Source organism: Zeugodacus cucurbitae, chromosome 2 (assembly GCF_028554725.1).
Source record: "Zeugodacus cucurbitae isolate PBARC_wt_2022May chromosome 2, idZeuCucr1.2, whole genome shotgun sequence".
Lineage (NCBI taxonomy): Eukaryota > Metazoa > Arthropoda > Insecta > Diptera > Tephritidae > Zeugodacus > Zeugodacus cucurbitae.
The window spans coordinates 55,408,247-55,434,100 of NC_071667.1; the positions used below are offsets into that span (position 1 = coordinate 55,408,247).

The following is a 25,854-nucleotide window of genomic DNA, read 5'->3' on the forward strand; positions in this document are numbered from 1 at the left end:
CTTGGAGATGTGCAGCGATATTGTTCAACAATAGTAATTCGACGATATATTAATGATTTAAACTTTATTTTGTTTTATTATAATGAATAAGTTGGTTTTTGAAGTAAAATGATCAATACAGCTATTATTTTTTATTAATTAAAAAAAAAAAAAATATTAATGTTATTTTGTAAGGTAGCCAAATTTCTTGCAAGCTTGAATATGGGCAAATAATATAAAATAACAATGAACTATAACAAAAATTAAATATATTATTTTTTTCATTGAATAAATTTTTGGTTATACCGCTGCTATTATTTCGAACACAATTGTATGTATTCGTGCTCGTGTATAGGTCAATAGACGATGACGAAATCAAAAGTGTTATCTAATAACGCCAACATGTTCCACAGCTTCAAGCCGCCGCCAACAATCAACAGCCCACTGAGATTGTTGTTGACAGCGAGCGACAGCGAGCGACAGCGACAGTGTGCATGTGCACCGGCAACGATTGCTGGCAATAACAATAAAAACAACAAAATACGAAAAACAACAACAATAACAACAATAACATGACGAAGCAACAACAACGAAACCAGAAAAAACCGCAACAACAATATCATTAAGAAACAATAACAACAACAATAAAACAAAAATAAAAACAACAACAAAATTTACAACAAAAAAATAAAAAAGAACAACAACAACAAAAATACCTACAAACTGTCAGCAATAATAAAAAGCAATAATAAAAAGCAACAAAATACCAACAATAATAACACCTACAAAACCGAAGCGACAATGGCAAACGTAGTCAAATTATTGTTGTTGTGTTGTTTTAGTTTTTGTTGTTGTAGCTTTAGTGATGTGCTATATACATATTTTGATGAGTGTACAAATGTTTATATTGATATATGAGTAGGTATGTATGCATGTATTTCCATGAAGTTAACCCGAACACAACGCCCCCTCGGCACCTATGCGCTACAGACTTGTGAATATATGTATGAATGTAAATATATATGTATTGTGTGTGTGTGATTAGTGTGAACTTTTTATTTTCATTTATTACCTTTTTGCGCGCGGTCGCATTCTTTTTCGATTTTTCTTTGTTTTGTTTTGTATTTCATTTACTTCACTTCAACTTTTGAATCTCCAACTAATCGCAATATGTGTGTGTCTACGCTTAGGGCGCTTTAATCGACGTGTGTGTGTGTGTGCTGTGCGCTGCGCATTGAACATTGACTTTGAACTATAAAATTCAGTCTAATGTTTACATGAGGCGGTCGTGTGCTTGGTCAATTGCGGTGACACATTGACGCGACGCCGCGTTAATCGACCGCCCCCAAAGAGGTGGGTGGGTGGTTGGACGGTGGGTCGGTCTGTTGGTCGTGAGTTTCACGCGATATTGACGCGTCAGACCGAAACACTAAATAAATACGTTAGCTGAATGCAGCATACATACATACATACATACAAACAAACATAGTAAAGCATTTAATCGGAAAAAGTACCCAGTAGTATCGAGTGCTGAGTATGGAGTGGCGTGTGGAGTGTGGAGTGGAGCGCCGAGCGCCGAGCGGTGTGAGTGACATTGCAATGCAGCCACTTGGGGTGCTGGCGCTCCATTATTTTACTTGATCGCGCTCGCAATTTCTTTGACAGCATACACACAGACATACATAGAACTATAAAAAATCATACATACATACAAACAACTGTACAAACATACACACCGCATACAATTACTTATCTACTAATTTATTTTTATGTTTGTAGCTACAATAGTTTGTAAATATGTGTGTAGATATGTATGTGTGTGTGGGTGCTGCTTGCTATCGCTGCTGTGTCGAAGTGTGCGCCCATTGAAATGTCTGTTTGTATGTATGTATATATAAAGATATTTATGAGTTAGTGGAGCCGGTCGCCACTCAGTCAGTCATTGGCAGAAGTTCGGTTTGTTGAGACGCACACATTCTGTATTAGCGGTACGCGCCTGTTCGAATTCCGTTAAATATTAAAAAAAATATTTGAAAAAAAAAATATTCTAAAAATTATTGTGTTTTGTATACATTGTTGTTTATATTTTGGTGTTTGGTGTTCAAAAGCGTCGTTTAGTTTGTGCTGCTAGTGGTTACACTAAGGTGATTACAACAAATTTTATATTTCTTTATTACAACTATTTTTTTTTATTGCCTGAAACATGTATATTTAGCTTACTGCGTGCTTAAGGCAAGTACATATGAAAAAAAAAAAAAAAATGTTTGCCTGTTTTGAGAAACAAATATTTGCTAAAGTTAATTATTGGCACTTGAATGATTGCAACCACAATAAAAAATTAAATGAAAAAGAAAATTTAATAAAAATTTGTTGGAATTTTTGCTGCGGTATGCGTTGCGGTGCTAATGGCACCCATGTGCGCAGGCAGGCAATCTGCTATAAATTTTATTTCGAGCTGTAGTTCAAAACAAGATAAAAAAAATTCCGAATTTTTAAATATATTTGTATGAATTAATGAATTTATGAGTGATTGCTAAACGGAAACAGTAAAAAATTGCACGGGAAATATGTACAAATATTTTTTATGTATGTGTATTTATATGAAATTAAGTATAACAAAATATTGTATATAAAATATGTAAGTACGTGATTTTATGTGTTTAATGCATAAATGCGCTGCATTGTGATAAGTGAAGCAATTTTTTCTATAATACTGAAAACACTGATTAAATATGCATATATTTATGACTCATAGGATTGGTTTGAGTGCATTATTTTAATGGAAATATTTTATTTTTTTTATTTTTAGTACATAAGCATGATATTGATTTCGCATCAGTCAGTTGTGAAAAAAAGTTGAGAAAATAAGATAAAAATTTAAAAAATATAATAAATTATGAAAAAATATTAAAAAATAAAATTATAAAATAATAAAAAAATATAAAACAAAAATTAAAATAAAAAATAAAATAATAATAAATGAAAATAAATTAGTTATTTAATTAAAAAAAATAAAGTAAAATAAAAAAATTAAAAATATAAGAAAAAAAAATATAAAAAAGTTATAATAATAAATTAAAATAAATCAGTTATTAAATAAAAATAAATAAAATAAAAAGATTAAAAAAAATAAGAAAAAAATATTTAAAAAATAAAATTATAAAAATAAAATTAAAAATATTAATAATAAATGAAAATAAATCAGTTATTTAATAAAAAAAAAAAAATAAAAAAATAACAATATAAAAAAGTATTAAAAAAAGTTAAAAAAATTTTAATAAAAAATATTAATAATAAATGAAAATAAATCGGTTATTTAATAAAAAAAATAAAAAAATAACAATAATATGAAAAGGTATTAAAAAAATATAAAAAAATAATAATAATAAATAAAAATATATCAGTTATTAAAAAAACAAAAATTAAAAATTAAAAAAATAAAATAAAAATATAAAAAACGATAAAAAATATTAAAAAAGTAAATTTATAAAAAAATATAAAACAAAAATTAAAATAAAAAAATAATAATAAATAAAAATAAATCAGATATTAAATAAAAAATTAAAAAAATATGAAAATAAAATAAAAATATGAAAAAACTATAAAAAACATTCAAAAAATAAAATTATAAAAAAATATAAAACAACAATTTAAATAAAAAATATTATTAATAAACAAAAACAAATCAGCTATTAAATTAGAAAACAAATAAAAAAAATAAAAAAATATATAAAAATTTTTTAAAAATTAATACAGTTGAACTTTCCTAACTCGAATCACCCTAGCATTTCAGCATAGCAAGCTTTTCACCACTGTGCGACATGTCGTATACGTGACTAAAAATTCGTAGAGATGATTGCTGAGTTTTCAACGCTATTAAGCGTCAACACAATAATTGCACAGTTTTGTGCGAAAGAAATGCAGTGTGTTTTACAAAATAAATATTTTTGACTATATAATTTTAGTGATTTTGATTTTATATTATATAAAAAGTTACAAAATTTTAAGAGACAACAAAAGTTGCTAAAGAGAGTATTATAGTTTTGTCCACATAACGGTTGTTTGTAAGTCCTAAAACTAAACGAGTTAGATATAAGGTTATATATACCAAAGTGATCAGGGCGACGAGTAAAGTTCAAATCCGGATGTCTGTCTGTCCGTCCGTGCAAGCTGTAACTGGAGTAAAAATTGAGATATCTTAATGAAACTTGGAACACGTGTTCCTTGGCACCAAAAGAAGGTTCAGATGGGTGAAATGGGACCATTGCCACGCCCACAAAATGGCGAAAGCCAAAAACACATAAATTGTCACAACTAAGTCATAATGAAGTTATAAAAGTAAAATTTGGAACAAAGGATCACACTAAGAAGGGGCATATTTTGATGTAACTTTTTTTGGGAAATGGGCGTGGCCCCGACCCCAAATCGGTTATTTGTATATAACTCGCAAACCAATAAAGCTATATAAACCAAACTTTCTGCAGTCGGTTCTCTTACCTACCCCAACACACACCATGAAAATAGTTGAAATCGGATAATAACCACGCCAACCTCTCATACAAAGGTTAGGTTGAAAATTACTAAAAGTGCGTTAACTCACTAGCGAAAAATACAAAATACACACAGAAATAATAGCAGAAGGAAGCTGCACTCAGATTTTTTTTATAAAATAAAAAAATGGGCGTGGCATCGCCTACTTATGGGTCAAAAACCATATCTCAGGAACTACTCGACAGATTTCAATGAAGTTCGGTATATAATATTTACTTGACATCCTGATAACACGGCTAAAAAATGGGCTAAATCGGTTCACAACCACGACTAGTTTCCTTATAACTCAATTTTGAATTCCATCTGATTCCTTCACTTTATAATATATACATAAGGAACCAATGAAGATAGCGGAATAAAACTTTACACAAATAGTGCATATCATCTCTGGCTTCACTTGTGAAAAAATTTTCGAAAACGAACTATAACTTTTAATATTAAAGTTATAGTTAATCAATTAATATTAAAGTATATAAATAATTATTATACAATATTTCGCTCGCTTAATTATAAATTTTGAAGAAGTTCTAAGTGTTGAGTTGCCAGATATTGAAAAAACGCAGTTGTTATTATTTGCCTCTGTCACAGTAACATATATATTATTGTTTTGAATACGCTTGCTTGAGCGAGTCTGTATATCTGTATATCTGTATATATAATAGTTATATGTAAATTTTTTCTTAGTACTAAATTTCAATCAATTGACCTAAGTGCTCTTTAGGCTATAGGCCGTTTCAAGTGTTATGTGTTAGAAAAAGTGAATGCTAGATGTTTTTTTGCTTACTTATACAAATTTACATAGAAGTAAAGTAGAAATAATTAAGTAAGTTCCAATGATCAGTGATATAAACTATAACAAAATAAAACAAAAACACTAAGCCCTTTCCGCTTGAAAAAAAACTGTATTTACAATTAGTTTACTGCCAACGTTTTCTTGTTCTTCTATCAACCTTTTTTCCTATGCTGTAATAAAGTCTAATTTGCGCTTGACTTACAATTCTAATCCATAGTCTATTACATGACTTAACGAGTCTTAACAAATTGTCGGCACACCTCAGCGTCATTGACATTGACATTGATCTCCAGCAGTGCTTTGTCGCACATGGAAACACACCAACAAATGGCTCGGCCGCATAAATTAGTGGCTTCGAATTCTTATAAAATGGATTTGAGAATCGCTAAAGTTTAGAAAGAGTGACGAAAAGATAAATACGAAGATTTGTCTGCGAGAACTATATATATATAATATAAAATATATCTTATATTTAAAATCTTATATTTAAAATTTTTAAGAGACAAAAAATATTTTTTTTGATTGCCATTTTTTTTATAAGAAACTACGATTTCAAAGATTTTGATTTTTAACAAAGCAAAATGACAGTTTAAATTTTAACTTTTAGTGTCAAAAACTCTTAACGAAGTATATATATATATATATGTATATATACATTTATGTAAATAATAGCGCCATTGAGTCAAATAAAAGCGAATGTTTTATGTTTTGTCTTCGTTGTCTTTGCATCCACTTCGTAAACAATGATGTCATTTTAGTGTGTCTGTAGGTCGAAATCAAGAGGAAACTATAAAGACGTATATTTTGAAATCATCTTACATTTGAATATGTAAAGGGTGCTGCTTTGAGAGTTGTATACTCGCCGAGCTGTCAAAATAAACATATTTATTTGACATTTATTTCATAATATAATAATAACGGTACTAATATAACATCCTACTAGATCCACTTTTTACCGTTATAACATATTCAGTTATGAGAGATATTTCTGGCTCCACAGTTAAGCTAAATTGCGTGAAACATTTGAAAAAGTCTCCCCAGACTTCCTCGTAACCCGAAAAACTTAATCTGATGTGGGTTAAAAGTAATATTAGTCTATACATTTCTTTAAAATTAAAGATGTTACTAACGGTACTTGTAATAGTGAACCTTATAGCCAAATTATTGGACACGATTTTATCAATACCAATCATCTAAGTGCTATAAGTAATATCTTCTTCTTGACTGGCGTAGACACCGCTTACGCGGTTATAGCCGAGTCCAAAACAGCGCGCCATGTATCCCTCCTTCTGGCAGTTTGGTAGTAATATGGCAATATATAAATGACCGTTGGATAGTTGAAAACCGATATTCGTTTAATTAAGAATGAGCTAAAAACGGCTAATAGCCTTTCACACAGCCAAATTAATTGTTTAATTGAAATTTTGTTGGAGAAACCAGTTTATGTCGGGAAAAGTCATACATAAGTCAACGGACGTCTTTATAAGACCCAGTCGTCATATAGTTTGTGTACTAAAATACCCCAAATATTACTCACTTCATTTGTTTTTCGTTGTAGTATTGAAAAAAAAGGGTTCTCTAACGCTAAAAAAGCACCCTTTATATGTAATATCTGCATATGGTATGTGCTGCATTGCAGCATACATATATAACTGGTCTTATTCAGTAATATATATTTTAAAGCAACTTTAAAGCACGTCACCCTATATTAACAAAGCGCCCACACATCTCTCAGTAAAAATCTATCAGCAGCATGTAATAGTAATGACATTAGCCGCAATCAAATTTTACTCTACATTAATGTAGTCTGTTGTCTGTTTGTATAGGCAACTAAGTAGTTTTGCTCTCTAACAACGCTGGTTTATTGTGTTTAGTTAGATTGCCCTGGCTCATATATATACTATATGGTATATACCTGCTTTGTGTTTCAGTTAATGAAAAATGTACGGTATGTTTTGTGCTGATAGTAATCAAATAATCACATGTGGCACATGTCAATTTCAACGTTCGGAACACGAAACTAGCCGGCGGACATTAAATTATTTACCGATTTTCTTTATAAGGTTATGTTTACATTACCCACTCCTTCATATAATATTAATGACACAAAGGTTTAGGTTAATTATTCATGCTAACATTGGTATATTGTTTGATTAAAGTCGATACTTTTTTGTAAATAAAACAGATTATTTTGTTTCAAAATCGAGAATTTGATTTCGTGAACAGGACCAAGAATATGAGAAGTGTCATTATCTATAGTATTTAGCAATTCCATAATTTTTCGTAGATTTATTGGAGATACTCTGTTTAAAGCCTTTACGCACAGAAGTTAATTGAACAACTAACCGCTCTTTGCTCAATTAAAGTGCTGATTGAGTTCGATTTATCACACAAAATAAAAATCTAATTTTTCTACATTAATTTTTAATCGAATACAAATCGAGTTGAAAAAGCAATGCGACTCTGCGAGTTCTTGTCCACGCTGTAAATTTTTCTGTATTTATTAATAAAATTGCAGTAATGAAACTTGACGGTAGATGTCGCTGCTGGAAATAATGGTTGTGGTTATTAATGAAAAAGCAATCAGTTAATGGAACTTATCAACTTCTTATGAAAAGCAAAAACAAAAATGTATAACAGCTGATCGTTTATTGAGTAGCCGGCAGTGTGAAGGTCAAACACTGATTTCTTAATTATAATCTTATTGTATTATATTAATTTGGCTGTGGAAAAATTATATTAGAAAGGTCTCAAATTTAAATTATGCGATGAAGGGGACTTTCTCATTTTAGTTACCTTCCATTTTCCAGTCCGATTTTGTTTTTTTTTATATGAGATGGAGTATGAAATTAGAAATATGACCCAGACCGGTAAGATATCTTTACAGATCACTCGAAATGTCATAAAATAATAAAAACTTTGTTATTCAAATTCTAGTGTCTTCTTCAACACACTAATTGTAAAAATTTGACTCAATTTTTACAAAAATTATTTGAAAAAATATTTCATGGAAATAAAAAAAATATAGCTTGAAACAAATATCTGTTTAAGTGCCCAAAAACATACAGCTCTCCATAAAAATTGATTTTCGAAAACGACTTTCGAAACCACATTACAAAAATGCTAGATAACCATTCAAAATTATAAAGCAAAAATCGATTTCCCACTAATCCATTGTTGCCCAATCCCTCAAATGCCTAATGGGCTAATATAAACAACATCAATCACATTTCAACGAATCGTGCCTTCGATATAAACACACTCAAAATTGCTTAAACGCAATTTTCAGCGAAATATCGAAATAATTGTCCAGCCAAAATGAAAGCTTGTACCAAATGAAATTAATGCCAACCACCCACAACCTCTCAAGGAAAGAAATCATAATTTTGTTACAAAAACAAATTTGCATTTCGTATGGTGAGTAAAAGGCGCACAAGTTTTTAATAATCGACAGCTGATTGTTGTAGATTGCTCAGGCAGCAGCAAGGCAGCTGTGAGGCGTTGAATTGGCATTTGTTTTGTTTGAAAATCGATTTGGAAACCAAATGAATTTTCGAAACAACTGGTCTGAGTATTTGCGAACATTCCGTGGAATATATATGTATATATATATACATATTGTATGTGGCTAATGAAATATTTATACTTACTATATGCAAATAAAAGAGTTTGTGCTCCGATGACTTTGCGTGCGTTAATCACATTAAGCGAGAATGTCTACAAAATGTCCGAGTATGTCCGAAATAAAATTCCAAATGTGGACAAACAGAAATGTTAATGTATACTTTAACTTGAATGAGTTCAATAGTATGACGGGCAGTGGTTCCCAAATTGTGTTTTAATGTGTTTTTGTGTTTTTGGGTCAGTGTGGTGAGTAATTGTATGGTGAGTTTGGGTTTTTGGGTATCATTTTTAAGGGATCTTGCGAGTAATATAAATTTACAACACCGTTAAATGTGTTTGAAGTCGATAATATTATATTATACTTTCATACCGGTCCACCAATGGTGGGTTGTATCGAAAGTGTGGTGAATTTATTTTGAAAAATTTTGGTAGTAAGTAATAATAAGTTGAATAGCAGTAAGGTAAACAGTAGCAGACTAAGAAATATACAACTTTGATAGCAAGTTGAGTTATAAGAACATTTGTGCACCCCTGGATTTTCATAATCACATGCATTAAACTCACAGTTATGCATATTTTTATACCCTGAACAGGGTATATTAAGTTTGTCACGAAGTTTGTAACACCCAGAAGGAAGCGTCGGAGGCCCTATAAAGTATATATATAAATGATCAGTTGATCATGTTGAACTGAGTCGATTTAGCCATGTCCGTCTGTCTGTATATATACGAACTAGTCCTTCAGTTTTTAAGATATCGTTTTGAAATTTTGCAGATGTTACGTTCTCTTCAAGGAGCTGCTCATTTGTCGGAACTGCCGATATCGGACTACTATATCATATAGCTGCCATACAAACCGAACGATCGGAATCAAGGGCTTGTATGGAAAACTTCCGCATTTTACTACATATCTTCACGAAATTTGGTGTGAGTTATTGCTCATCGAAATAATTTAATCTCCGAAAAAATTGTTCAGATCGCTTCACTATAGCATATAGCTGCCATACAAACTGAACGATCGGAATCAATTGCACGTATGGAAAATTTTCGCATTTGACGTGGTATCTTCACGAAATTTGACTAAGAAATGCACCTGTGAAGGGTATATTAGCTTCGGTACAGCTGTTTTTTCTTGTTTTGATTTCTTTTATCCTTTCTTTTTTTACTTATATAAAAATATATAGATAGTATGGTATATGTATTTAAACTTCCCTAACTCGAACTTCTGTAACTCGTAGGTTTTTTTTTGTGGATTATGGTGATTCGACCTAAGAACTTCAAATTTATATTCACATTTGTGCACCCCTGTATTCGCTTCATCGAATTCGTACACTTCACAGTTATTAATATTTTTTATTGCTTTTATTTTCACAATTTTTTTCCTTTTATCCTTATTTGTATACTTATACTACATACTTCTATTGCTTGGGTGTGTTGAGCGATTACCATTTTACGTGAACATAATTGTACTAATTACAAAAGCAAGGCAGCCATTGACCTAATATTGTACAATGTGTAGGGGATTGTGTATATATGTATATAGGTTGGTCATTAGTTGAAGTTCCTACAATGTTCGCTTAAAGGCGTTTGCTTTTAAGCTCAAGTAGTTATACCGCAGTACACATTTGATAAGGCTCACCATATACTATACTATACAACAGAGTTAAGTCGAAAGCAACGCTGTAAGATTTTTTATTTGTAAAAAAATAATCAATATAGTATACCCTAGCACGTGTCTGAATTTATTTTCTTAAATTCATAGGAAAAACAAGAAACCATATCATAAGTGGGCGTATATTATTACTCATTATATATTAAAAAGAACTATCGATTGTATTGGGAATCACACAGGGCACGAGTATTAAGCGTGTCTGGATATAAGATTACGACACTTGAAGCATAGACGTGAGTTTCTAAATTAAAAATAAAACAAGAAAAAACGTTAACTTCGGCTGTACCGAAGCTAATATACCCTTCACAGGTGCATATCTTTTAGTAACTATGTGTTTAGGCAAATCTAAAGACGTAAGAAAAAGTAAGTAGAAAAAAAGAAAACATTTTACTAATTCTTTTTAGCCGGGTTGTTTGCTAGAAACATTAAGGTTATAGAGTTAACCGATCTGAACAATTTCATCGGAGATTATATTATTACCTTAAGCAGTAATCCATGTCAAATTTCGTGAAGATAACACGTCAAATGCGAAAATTTTCCATACAAGCCCTTGATCCCGATCGTTCGGTTTGTATGGCAGCTATATGCTATACTGAACCGATCTAAACAATTTTTTCGGATAATAAATTATTTCTATAAACAATAACTCACACCAAATTTCGTGAAGATATGTAGTAAAATGCGGAAGTTTTCCATACAAGGCCTTGATTCCGATCGTTTAGTTTGTATGGCAGCTAGATGATATAGTGAACCGATCTGAACAATTTTTTCGGAGATTAAATTATTTCTATGAACAATAACCCACACCAAATTTCGGGAAGATATGTAGTAAAATGCGGAAGTTTTCCATACAAGCCCTTGATTCCGATCGTTTAGTTTGTATGGCAGCTAGATGATATAGTGAACCGATCTGAACAATTTTTTCGGAGATTAAATTATTTCTATGAACAATAACTCATACTAAATTTCGGGAAGATATGTAGTAAAATGCGGAAGTTTTCCATACAAGCCCTGGATTCCGATCGTTTAGTTTGTATGGCAGCTAGATGATATAGTGAACCGATCTGAACAATTTTTTCGGAGATTAAATTATTTCTATGAACAATAACTCATACTAAATTTCGGGAAGATATGTAGTAAAATGCGGAAGTTTTCCATACAAGCCCTGGATTCCGATCGTTTAGTTTGTATGGCAGCTAGATGATATAGTGAACCGATCTGAACAATTTTTTCGGAGATTAAATTATTTCTATGAACAATAACTCATACTAAATTTCGGGAAGATATGTAGTAAAATGCGGAAGTTTTCCATACAAGCCCTTGATTCCGATCGTTTTGTTTGTATGGAAGCTATATGATATAGTGGTCCGATATCGGCAGTTCCTACAAATGAGCAGCTTCTTGAAGAGAAAATAACATCCGCAAAATTTCAAAACGATATCTTAAAAAATTAAGGACTAATTCGTATATATACAAATAGACAGACAGACGAACATGGCTAAATCGACTCAGTTCAACATACTGATCATTTATATATATACTTTATAGGGCCTCCGACACTTCCTTCTGGGTGTTACAAACTTCGTGACAAACTTAATATACCCTGTTCATGGTATAAATATAGAATATTGTGTAATCAAAAAGTAAGAGTGAGTTATAGGAAATGATTTTGAAGAACTACTTTTCCGATACCGTTTCATTATTTTTCATCTTTATCTGTTTTTATAATAACTCCAACAGTTTCACTTTAAATATTTGACATTTTTAGTGATACATTGAACACCTGGGCGATTGAGGCTAAGAACCTATCGGCAATACCCACGAAACCTTATCTATGTCTGTACATAGAAAAAATGCGGAAACGTTGATAAGAAAAGTCTATATACATATGTTTTTTTTTCATTTTACTTTGTATGTGCGCGTATAGAATTATTCATTAGAAAATGTAAGGTAGTTAAATAAACGGGTGAAACCGAAAGTAGCACAAAGGGGTATAACTGATACGTTTATGCGCCTAAAAATGCGCTAAAACTATTTTTTTAGAAATTTTAGGTCAATTAAATGAAATTATAATCAATCCACCGAAAGAGTTACCTAAATTTATTTCTCCAATATGAAAAAGCACTACTCAATAAGATATCTCTTCATTGAGTGGTGTATCAACGCATCAAACCCTTGCGCCACATATCGCTCAGGGGGTATAAAAGTCGTGCGATAAGGAAACAAATAATTAACGGCATGGTAAAATCTTATCTTTAACGTGGGCACGATCGTAAAATTTTCGTGTATCTACAAAAACATATGTATGTTGTTGCACCATTCAAAATGGTATTTATTGAATTGTTGTTTCTCTAAGCTTGTATGAGGGATAAATACATATAGATAACTGTTATTTACACAAATAAAACTTTAGTGTGTTAATAATGCTTATCGCCGCCGCTGTGAGTAATATAAACGTGAGCGTTTGCAGAGTGTTGAGATTGCCTCTTAAATCAAATTTCATATTTCACATTTCATCAATGGTACTTTGCACATAAATACAAAATATAACAGGTCTTATCTTTGTCTATAACAACAATAAAAATAAAATTAGGTTTGTTTACGCGCTTGTTTAGCGCTTATCGCTCAGGTGTACGTAAGTCGCCGACCCGAACGAACATATCGTCGCACATCGGTTGTGTGTTTATCGAGAAATAGTAGTGTTGTTGCTAACGTAACTATATTTACGACTAATTCGGGGAATTTATAAATCAATATGTAGACATTAAGTGCAGATAAAGTTGAAATATTTATAATAAAATTGATTCTGTTTAATTTTTTGGTGTTAAAGTGGAGGTGAGTTAATGAAAGCAGGGGTTTTAAAAAATAAATAAACATAATTTTGGTATTTATTAATTTATAATTTATTATGAAATATTTGAGATAAATAATTTAACAAAATTTCCAAAAAAAAATTGAAAAAATTTAATTTTTTATTAAAAAAAATATTTTTGTATTTCAAAATTTTTAAAAAATATTTTTGTATTAATTTTTTTTTTAATATTTTTGTATTTAAAATTTTTTTAAATATTTTTGTATTTAAAAATTTTTTTAAAAATTTTTTTAAAAATTTTTTTGTATTAACATTTTTCTTTTTGACATTTATTAATTTATAATTTAATAAAAAATATTAAATATCAATAATTTAAAAAAAAAGAAAAAAGTTTCTAAAAACGTAAAACAAATATACCGAGTAATATTGAATGTATTCAATTTAGTTGAAGTGCCGATATACATATGTACATATATGTATAGGCAAAACAACAATAATATTAATAAGAGTGACTTTCGAGACATTTCTACAGCTCCTCTGCAATATTTTAAGTAAATACAACAATCTTCTGTAAACAAAACAACTATTAGAGGAGTTTTCAATGTATATACATTGTATGATGTACCCCTTGTAGTAGAGGACAGTTGAAGGTCTTACTCCCTTGAAGTGGAAGTCGTTAAGATAAGAACTAAAAACTATATATAATGAATGCTACAAATTGCATATGAATGTACATATTTATAACTGCCTAAGTGGGTGCTTATATATACGCATATATATGTACTGAAGAGGGAAGCGAGACGCATTTGCAGACGTAAAAAGAAAGAGGCCGAAATGCGTGAGTATGAAAAGCTTGAAAAGCTGGTCGACATGGGTAATGCTCGAAAATTTTATGAAAAGATGAGGCGATTAACAGAAGGTTTCAAGACCGGAGCATTATCATGTAGGGACCGAGAAGGTAATCTGGTAACGGATGTCCAGAGCACACTGGGATTATGGAGGGAACACTTCTCCGACCTGCTCAATGGCAGTGAAAGTACAACACCAGGAGATGGCGAACCCGATTCCCCAATCGATGACGATGGAATAGATGTTCCATTACCCGACCATGAAGAAATTCGAATAGCAATTGCCCGCTTGAAGAACAACAAAGCGGCGGGGGCCGATGGATTACCGGCCGAGCTATTCAAATACGGCGGCGAAGAACTGATAAGGTGCATGCATCAGCTTCTTTGTAGAATATGGTCGGAAGAAAGCATGCCTGACGATTGGAATCTTAGTGTGCTCTGCCCAATCCATAAGAAGGGAGACCCCACAATCTGCGCCAACTACCGTGGTATAAGTCTCCTCAATATCGCATATAAGGTTTTGTCGAGCGTATTGTGTGAAAGACTAAAGCCCACCGTCAACGAACTGATTGGACCTTATCAGTGTGGCTTTAGACCTGGAAAATCCACAATGGACCAGATATTCATCATGCGCCAAATCTTGGAAAAGACCCGAGAGAGAAGAATCGATACTCACCATCTTTTTATCGATTTTAAAGCTGCCTTCGATAGCACGAAAAGGAGCTGCCTTTATGCCGCGATGTCTGAATTTGGTATCCCTGCAAAACTAATACGGCAATGTAAGCTGACGTTGAGCAACACCAAAAGCTCCGTCAGGATCGGGAAGGACCTCTCCGAGCCGTTCGATACCAAACGAGGCTTCAGACAGGGTGACTCACTTTCGTGCGACTTCTTCAATCTATTGCTGGAAAAAATAATACGAGCTGCAGAACTAAATAGAGAGGGTACAATCTTCTACAAGAGTGTACAGCTCCTGGCGTATGCCGATGATATTTATATCATCGGAAGCAACAACCGCGCCGTTTGTTCTGCGTTTTCCAGACTAGATAAAGAAGCGAAGCGTATGGGTCTGGTGGTGAATGAGGACAAGACGAAATATCTCCTGTCATCAAACAAACAGTCAGCGCACTCGCGTCTTGGCTCCCACGTCACTGTTGACAGTCATAACTTTGAAGTTGTAGATAATTTCGTTTATCTGGGAACCAGCATTAACAACACCAACAATGTCAGCCTTGAAATCCAACGCAGAATCACTCTTGCCAACAGGTGCTACTTTGAACTGAGTAGGCAATTGAAAAGTAAAGTCCTCTCTCGACGAACCAAAATCAAACTCTATAAGTCGCTCATTATTCCCGTCCTGATGTATGGCGCTGAAGCGTGGACGATGACAACATCCGATGAGACGACTCTTGGGGTTTTCGAGAGAAAGGTTTTGCGCAAGATTTATGGTCCTCTAAACATTGGCAACGGCGAATACCGCAGACGATGGAACGATGAGCTGTACGATTTATACGACGACATTGACATAGTTCAGCGAATAAAAAGACAGCGGCTACGCTGGCTAGGTCATGTTGTACGGATGGAAGAAAACAATCCAGCTCTGAAAGTATTCGATGCAGTACCCGCTGGAGGAAGCCGCGGAAGAGGACGACCTCCACTCCGGTGGAAAGACCAAGTGCAAAGTGACCTGGCTTCACTTGGTGTTTCCAGTTGGCGCCAAAAAGCAAAAAGGAGGAATGAGTGGCGCGCTCTGGTGGATTCGGCTATAATCGCTTAAAGCGGTTCCTACGCCAAATATATATATATATATATGTATATATATTATATTATATAAATGTATATATGTACATATGTATTTTTGTATGTACAGGAAGTAATTTAGTCACTAAAAAAATTTAAATAAATTAACGTTACGTTGAAGAATGTATTTAATGAATTTTGGAATTTCAATATGATTTTTCATAAGCTGATTTTCACATACAAATCACTGTATAATTAGTATTATAAACAATGTTTTTGTTGTTCTGTTACTCAGCGGTATGATGTAAGAATCTTAATTACTATTTTATGTATGCAAATTAGTACAAGCCTAGGTATAGGGTGGGTCACAAAATAGTTGTTAATAAAATAAAATAATCGAAAGCTTCTTCTGCTATAATTGAAATTGAGTGAGAGAGAGAGCTCAGTTTTATGGAAAAAATCGTAAATTTCTTTTCAATCGATTTTTCAACTCAAGCCCTGCTCTACGAGTTGTGTTCAAAAAATAACGGGAATTTTAAAATTTCGTTTTTTGTAATTATTGCTTATTTTGTCTATAGCAGCCGCTAAGGTTAGACTTTTTTTACGATCTTGTCAATTTTCGTTTGTTAAAAGTTCAAATTACGTTGCTTCGTCGTGAATTCTGGGCCAAAATCAATGCTATTTTCGCCAGACATGGCTCCTATTTCCAAAACTAAAGAGAACATTAAAGTGCCGTCGTTTTACAAGCATTCAAGAAATCGCAGAAAGAGCTGAAATATTTCGATAGAATGGGGATTATGATGAGATTAATATAGACGAATGAATACATTTTTATTCGAATAACGAAAATTAAAAAAAAAATTTTAAATTCATCCATATTCGTCTTTAAGTCTTCAATTGTTAATAGACTATTCCAAGATCGGTTCATCGTGGAAAACTGAAAAAAGTTCAAACTACATATGTAAGTGTCTTCTAAAAAATTAATTGACACTGCCGAGACGCCTGAAAGCCTGATTATCAAAAAGAGAAAAATATTGATTGTATTCAAGATCTTGGTTTCAAGTTCCGGCTAAAAAAACAACAACAAAAACCATTATAACACAAAAAAGGCGTTATTTACGATATCTAAATATGGAATTTTAAAAAATATTTTTTTAAGAACAGTATGATTTAAAAAAAGACTTTATGGACCACCCTACTAAATGCTTACATATATGAAATAATATGCTTATGTTTTACTTAATAATGATTTTTTTTATAGTATCTAACGCTAGGATATGTAAAAATATTATAATTAAGTCATTTGATATATTTTTTTTCGATATAATTATTAAGCTTACCTTAGACTAAACAAATAATAAAATTTTTAAATAAATAATTTATATTAAAAAAAATTATTTTCACCACAAAAAATTCTCCATACAATAATCTCGTATTAAAAAAACCTACCTCAATTAATTTACAGTTAACAAACCGCAACAAATCTATGAGCAATTTTAAGGTCACACACAACAAGAGAGTTTAGTCGAGATGTGCCTTTCGACACCCATCGCCGCGGCTGCGAACAGCAGCACCACAAGTACAAATGCCGGCAACTGCACGGGCAATTGTGTAAATCACAACAACAACAACAATAATAATTGCACGCTAAATGCAGCCGATGACAGCGTTAGTATTAGAAATAGATTTTGCACAAACAACAACAACAACAACAGCAAGGCAGCTGCAACAGTTGCAGACGCAACGGAGGAGCAAACCAAAGATTTAGCTGATAACTTAGGTTATAAGGAAGAAAATGCTGTCTACAAGGAAATACCACAAAGTGCAACAACGGCCAAGGAGGTACTAACAGCGAGTGCGCCGAGCGATGAGATCGAATATAATCCACAGATCAGATGGCCAGATCTAATAGCGCAAGCGTTTCTGCATGGTGGTGCTCTCTATGGCATTTATTTACTATTTCAAGCGCAATTCTACACACTTTTATGGGGTAAGTGAAATATAATGAATAATAATAAAAACAACAAGAACAAAAATAAACAGAAAAACAAATAAAAAACAAAATTATTAGCCACTTCATATTGTTTATATCCATTCCCATCATCATTTATATTATACAAACAAGCAAAATACAATGTGTAGAAGCTAAGTACACTTATAGCTGAGAGTACGTGTAGCATATGAAGTACTTGTGTATTGAAATAAAGCATACAATGTAGCAGATTGGTGGCGCGTGTTGAAGATTTTTAATGCTTTATCAATTTATTTTTATATTCTTCGATCTTTTTTTTAATTTTAGATTTTTTTTAAATTTCGAAATTTTTTTTTTATTTTATTTTGCCTAAAATATTTTTTTTATTTCGAATTTTTGTTTCAATTTTGTTTTTCAATGTTCGAAATTTTTTGAATACTTTTTCTTACATTTTTTTAGTTTTTTTTTTAAATTTCGAAAATTTATTTTTAATATTTTTCAATTTAATTTCGCTAAAAATAATTTTTTTTTCAATTTCGATTTTTTTTCAATGTTCAATATTTTTTTTTTTAATTCGGAATGAATGATTTATGAATTTATTTTTTTTTTCAAATTTCGATTTACTTTATTTTCTCCAAATTTTTTTTTTAATTTTAATTTTACTAAAAATAAAATTTTAATTTTTAAATTTCGATTTTTTTTTAATTTATGATTTTTTTAATGTTAGAAATTTTTTTTTAATTTTGCTTAATTTTTTTTCAATTTCAATTTTATTTTCAAATTTCGATCTTATTTTTAATTTTCGAAAATTTTATTTTTAATATTTTGAAATTTAATTTCGCTTAAAATAAAAATTATTTTTTTCAATTTCGAATTTTTTTCAATGTTCGAATTTTTAATTTCGAAACTTTCGAAATATTTTTAAATTTAATTTCGCTTAATTTTTTTTTAATATTCGTATTCAAGAAATAATATTTTTTTCCAATTTAGAATTTTTTTCAATGTTCGAAATTTTTTTTAATAATTTTCGAAATCATAATTTTACTTAAAATAAAATTAAAAAAAAATTTTATTTTCTACCAAAAAATTACTTAACTAACTTATTAGTTAACCATCAATATGCCAAAAAAAAGAAGCGCTTAAATATGCTAAACACATATACAATAGAGAAACACATTTACAGTTTCTCATTGTATGCCGCCGCATTTGTTTATTTTGTTTGGAGGTGTCAGATTCTAGTCGCTTGACATACATACAAACATATATATTTTTAATATTTTTCATAACATTTATTGCATATTTGCTTTCTTCATTCACTCGTTCGGCTAAAACTGAAACTTACTAAAATAAAATTGTGCTAAATAGATGTTTGGCTAGTTTTGCCACTCGCTTGCGAGTTTATTGTTGTTGTTATGTACATACGTACAAATGTAAACCCCACCCTTATGTTTTTTGTTGAGTTGTGAAAACTTAAATTAAACACACGAATGCGGACTATGGCAAATATTTATACATTAAAACTCATACAAAAATACATACATACACACATACATGCATAAATTTGTAATGTAATTGCCTTGTAAATTTCAGCCGACGCTTAGTCATGCATAGCAAACAAATAAGTTGGAGTCAAACTTCTTAGTAAAAATTATTAAAAAAGTAACGGCATCAAATTTTATGCTGATGGCGTGAATCTTAGCATATTTTATGTGAAATTAGAATAGCTGGCATTTGGTTATATAGAGAACACACTGCGAAGGAGTGAGCATTTAACATGTAGTTAACAGTGGCATGTAAGTTTGCAGAGGTTGTAGAAATTTGAGTGAAGAATTATGAGCAACTAATATATTAAATAAATTTGATGAGAATTGCTTTAAAACAAACAGTAAAACTATGAAGCCAATGCTAGCTTTTCAAGTGATCTAGACCTTCGTTTTTCTCCTTTTAAACAAGAGTGCCTTGGATGTGACCAAAAATGTATTTTAATAATCAAAATTAGTATCAAATTGGTGCAACCTGTTGAAGATTTTTAATGTTTTATGAATTCAATTTTTTTTCGATTTTTTTTTTTAATTTTTAAAATAAATTTTTTTTTTAAATTTTGAATTTTCGAAATTTATTTTAAATTTCAAAATTAGTTGAATTTTAATTTTTTTAATTGAAAAACAGTGTTTATAATTTTTTTTTATTTTCTCTTTCTTCTTATATTCATAATATTAACACACATGTTATTTTTTTAAGAACAACATAGGACTTTCTCAATGAGAGCTAACACACCACTCAAATTATCAGCAGTTTTTATAAATCCAACCCGAATTAGAGACATATAGCCTAAGGATACCTTCAACAAAAGTTTCATAATTAAATTCTTTCAAGCTTAAAGATACATTAGAGAATGGTTTTTTGGAGCTGTTCGAAAACTTTACACTTCTAAATTGGCTTTCAAAATCTCTTGAGAATTGTAATACATTATAAAAATAGTACAGTATACTCTCGACAAGTAAATTCTCAGAAAGTAAATAATCGCGGAAAAATTAATCACCTTTAAGATTACACATGCACCTCGAAAAAGTAAATTTTTTAATTTACTTTTCAGAGAGTGTGATAAAAAATTCGAAACGAAGCAAGCAGCGTTTTTACGATGTTGCAAAAACACTTACTCTCTTGTTTATCGCGTCTTTTTAGTAAATAAACTCTCCTACTTGATCCACTGGTTTAAAAATGAAAACGATGCAAATCAGGCGTCAGACTTTTTGAATTGTCTTACAAAAATGGTCAGAAAATATATTGCAAAAGAAAAAAAACAAAAGAATATTCAAGATTTTTTCTCTTCATAGTAAACACATATGTATGTATGTAAATGTAAATATGTTTTTCATGCATCCATATGTTTTATTGAAGCAAATAAATGAATGAATTTTTTAAGTTTAAAAATGCATTTAATATTATAAAAACAGATAATTTATGTATATATTTGGAAAAGTAAATTATTCGAAAAAGTAAATTACCCAAAATACCAATCGATTTACTTTTCGAGAGTATACTGTATGTATCTCTATTTTATAGTTCATGTTCGAAAAAGTTGATAGATGTAGACAGAGAATCAGAAAAGCTAAAAAGTCGCCGCATGTTCGAATTTTATAAGTCGAAAAAATTTCTATGATAAAGAATCCTGATATTACAGTTTGAAATCGATTTACAATAACTTTTCAAGGCCTCAGACACCAAGCACTGAGGACATTATGTGCACCTCAGTCAAGCACTGACTATTTTTTTTACGAGAATATCCGTAAATTATTTATATAATTTTTAGAAATCCGGAAGAAATCGTTCCAAATTGTGTGTAATCTTAATAATCTTATAAAATATCTTATAAAATCTTAATAAAACAGGTTCTTTAGTATAGACTTTCCCCTAGCTAATATATCCCATATATGTATAGTGATCGATCTATACTTTGTTCTAGTCCTCCTACCTCTATTTTAATTGCGTGAGTATGAAATATTCGGATACACCCGAACTTAGCGCTTTCTTACTTATTAGGTTAGGTTAGGTTAATGGATTGATTGAAAAAGATGGATACCAAAGACCTTCAAGCGTCGACAAAGCGTCTTGCTTGTTATAAAGCGGTTAATATCTATATGCACCATATCATCTGTATGTTTCAGCCTCAGTGTAGCAAAAGCTAGACAGCGAAAGAGAAAGTGTCTAGATGTTTCCAGCTCATCTTCCTCCATGCAATATAAGCAACTTGCATCCCTGCAGTATGCTTTTGACAACTTCATCTTTGCTGAGAGCAAGTAAATCATTGGATCTCCTGTAATCCACTGTGGGCCAAAATGATCTCGAATTCATGCAGGTGCGAAGTCCACAGATCCAGCGACAGTACGACAACGAGGTCGTTCCCAATCTGCTGAGATTTCAGCTGAATCACCCTAACTTGTGAATTCATAAAAAATCAAATAATTTTTATATTACAGTTTTATATGAAGAACATACGAGGTTCCTAAAAGTACATTGAAATATTGGCAGTTGGTTTGACAGCTCTCTCATTTACTTAGAAACTGAAAGTATTCAATCAAAGTAAATTGAAGTAAAGTTTCACTGCTGTCGCATGCAATCTTAAATAATCGTATTCTTATCTGAAAGCATATAGACATGAAGACAGAAGACCTTACATGAAATCATAATTGCTTTTATTTTAGTACAAGTCAATACAGACATTGCTCTTTGTTATTGAAAATCTTATGAACAAATGTTTAAATTAATGAATGTCAATAATTCTAGATGTATGTATGTATGTATGTATGTATGTATGTATGTATGTATGTTTATCAAGCGATAATATTACATTGGAAATTTTTACATTGAAAATCTGTGCCTTTGCCGACATGCACACGGCTCGCAATCAGTTCTTGTCTTCATAAATACATATTTCTAATTGATTCTTGAAACAAAAATATATTCTATTTCAATAAAAAAGTGAACTTCGACCAGCACAATTAGTTGCAAAGAACAAATGATTCAAATTAATGCTTACAAACGCGCAAATGAACATTGATACATATACATTTATGGTGTGGCATACGCCCCAATGTAGAATGAAGAAGAAGAAGAATGCGCGCACATTAGAAGAATTGCACAAACACTTGACAGCATCCCCAGCAACCCATTCGAATATCGTTTGGAATTCTTTTCATTACTTGACAATCAGTCAATACAACAAATAAAACAACAAACATGCATGGGTGCCCATTTCCATTAATTTACACAGTTTGTATATACATATGTCTGTATGTATGTTGGTATGTGTCCATATTGGCTAACACAGGCCTGATTTCATCTAGATCGTTTATTAATTGACTACTTTGTGGAATTCTTTACTCAAAAAAAAAACAACCGTTAATTACAGTGGTGGCGCTTATCTGGTGTTCTGGCATTGGCATCACCGCTGGAGCACATCGTCTCTGGTCGCATAAGTCTTACACCGCTTCCATGCCGTTGCGCATTTTGTTGGTGTTTTTGTTCACAATCGCCGGACAGGTGCGTATTTCAGCTAGCTTACTATATTTTCATTTATTTAATATCACTATACTCTTCCATCTCAACAGCGCGATGCCTACACTTGGGCGCTGGATCATAGGATACATCACAAGTTCTCCGAAACGGATGCCGATCCGCACAACGCACAACGTGGCTTCTTCTTCTCGCATGTGGGTTGGCTCTTCTTGACGCCACATCCGAAAGTGATTGAAAAACGCAAAGTCATCGATATGTCCGATTTGGAGAATGACAGCGTGGTGATGTTCCAGCATAAATTTTATATACCGTTATTTGCGATTATCTCAATCGCAATGCCCGTATTGGTGCCATGGTACTATTGGAATGAGAGTTTGTGGATCTCATTTTGGGTCAATTTTAATATGCGCTTTACGAGCACCTTGAATGCTGCGTTCTTCGTGAATAGTGTAGCGCATATGTGGGGCAAAAAGCCATATGACAAGTGAGTTGTTTTTGCTTATAGAAAATAAAATTGATTGTTATATTCACTATCAACTATTTTGCAGAAGCATCAGTCCCGTTGAGAGTCCATTGGTGTCGTTCTTGGCATTAGGCGAGGGCTGGCATAATTATCATCACGTTTTCCCCTGGGACTACAAGACCGGCGAGTTCGGCAGTTACAAATTGAATGTGACAACTGCTTTTATTGATTTCTGTGCGAAAATCGGTTGGGCCACCGGAAGTGAGTTGTGTTAATATTAGTTATGAGAGTATTTATTGAAAGAATATGTTTGTTCGTTTCGCCACTTCTTTGCTATGCTCTCTTGTCAAAAAGTTATCCAGTTTAATTCTAACGAATGATCAAAAGTGGTATAATTACCTGTTATACCATCTATATTTGATTATACCAGTCTCTAAGATTTATACCAGTTGCTTGTACGATTCGCTACTTTGCGAGATTTGGAAAAATTAAAAAAAAAAATATCAAAAGTGGTATAATCGCTTGATATTTGAGCTATACTTGAAAAAAAATTAAAAAATCAAAAGTGGTCTAATAGCTTGCAATTTGATCTATATTTGATTATAACAGTCTTTACGATTTATATCAATTGCTTGTTCGATTCGCTACTTTTGCAAAATTTTAGAAAAATGCCAAATAAAGATAAGTGTTCTAATTGATTGCTTTTCCATTTATATTTGATTAAACCAATTCCTGTGATTTATACCAATTGCTTGTTCGATTCGCTGCTTTGAGAGATTTGGAAAAATTCAATAATTTTCAAAAATTCGATGATCAAAATTGGTCCCATTGCTAGCTATTTTATTATGCCAGTCTCTACGATTTATACCAGTTGCTTGTTCGATTCGCAAGTTTGCGAGATTTTGAAAAATTCAACAAAAAATATCAAATGTGGTGTAATTGCTTGCTATTTGATTTGTATTTGTTTATACCAGTCTCTACAATTTATACCAATTGCTTGTTCGATTCGCTACTTTTGCGAAATTTTAGAAAAATTCAACAAAATTATCGAAAGTGGTCTAATTGTTGTAATTTGATCTTTAATTAATTATATCAGCCTGTGTGATTTATACCAATTGCTTGTTAGACAAACTGGTCTAAACTTGCTATTTGATCTATATTTGATTATACCAGTCTCTACAATTTATACCAATTGCTTGTTCGATTCGCTATTTTTTGCGAAATTTTAGAAAAATTAAAAAAAAATCAAAAGTGGTCTAATTGCTTGCTATTTGATTATACCAGTCTCTGTGATTAATACCAATTGCTTGTTCGATTCGTTGAATTTTAAAAATCTAAGAGAGCTAATATATTGGATAATTAATAAAATGAATTGAAAAGGTTTGTACAAATTAAGCCTCTTTTTGAGATATATACATGAATTTCACAAATTACTTAAGGGTCAACAAGATCTTATAGCTATGATCGATTACTTAAATATGAGGATTCACGAATATATATTTGTTTATAATAATACCTTCAAGAATATCAACAAATGGAGAGGTGAAAATTATTAAGACCAGAAAGCTATGAACAGTGAAACTCATAAAAAACGAGAACTATAAACTATAACATAATCGATTTTGGATTAGAATCCTTACAGTTAATGAGATAAGAACACAAAACTTAAGATTTTAACTCGTCAGTAGTATGAAGAATTAATTAATTTGAGATTCAGAAGTGAAGCCGACAGAACAATAATCTATTATATAAGTTCACAAAAATTTTATTTACAAAAATGTTAAATATTCTCCATTTCTTGTTTTAGGAAAATCAGTCTCACCGGATATGATTAAACGGCGCGCGGCCAAATGTGGCGACGGAACACGTTTTCTCACCGACGAATACGCACATAAGGATCAAGTTTGGGGTTATGGTGATCGCGATATACAAAAGGAGGATGCCATTGAGTTGGCTCAAATGAAATGAGTATTTTAGGCAAACAAACAACAACTACAACAAGACCAAAATGTTTGTATTGTAAATTGAGGCTCTTCAATAAGTTTTGTATTAACTTCAACATTCGTTCAAATTCTTATGTCATTTAGACTAAGCTTTAAACTTAAGCTTTATTCACAAATTGTGCCTGCAATGTGAAACGTGCATAAATGTTTTTTAATATAATTATATTATATACCTATATATATATAAGTAAAAGTATTTAGTGAAATACTGTACATTGTCTATATGAATGTTAATAAGCCGCTCTTAATTGAGTATGTATTTAACGGTTTCCTCATGAATTTCGGAAAGCAAGAGTGTAATTGCCGCAAGACACTACCAAAGCGATTAATTAAATAAAATACTAAATAAATGAATATAAATAAAAAGGCTTTCATTAGA

General features: G+C 31.4%; 1 protein-coding gene across 2 annotated transcripts; it reads left to right on the forward strand.

Moving 5' to 3' along the window:
• Window positions 1–1,894: 1,894 nt before the first annotated feature.
• LOC105209467 (acyl-CoA Delta-9 desaturase) lies at window positions 1,895–25,854 on the forward strand. Of its 2 annotated transcripts, none has more exons than XM_054227388.1 (6): window positions 1,895–2,123; window positions 17,484–18,008; window positions 22,903–23,033; window positions 23,102–23,493; window positions 23,558–23,733; window positions 25,280–25,854. In XM_054227388.1, the coding sequence occupies exons 2-6, from the start codon at window positions 17,549–17,551 to the stop codon at window positions 25,438–25,440; spliced, it is 1,320 nt and encodes a 439-aa protein (XP_054083363.1). In that variant the 5' UTR covers window positions 1,895–2,123; window positions 17,484–17,548; the 3' UTR covers window positions 25,441–25,854. The 2 variants fall into 2 exon arrangements, with proteins under 2 accessions (XP_054083363.1, XP_054083365.1); XM_054227390.1 differs by lacking the exon at window positions 1,895–2,123 and adding an exon at window positions 13,240–13,453.

Coding starts and splice junctions, on each gene's coding strand:
- LOC105209467 (XM_054227388.1), top strand. CDS start 17,549: ATGTGCCTTTCGACACCCATCGCCGCGGCTGCGAACAGCAGCACCACA. Junction 18,009..22,902: donor ATTCTACACACTTTTATGGG/GTAAGTGAAATA, acceptor CGTTAATTACAG/TGGTGGCGCTTATCTGGTGT. Junction 23,494..23,557: donor GGCAAAAAGCCATATGACAA/GTGAGTTGTTTT, acceptor ACTATTTTGCAG/AAGCATCAGTCCCGTTGAGA.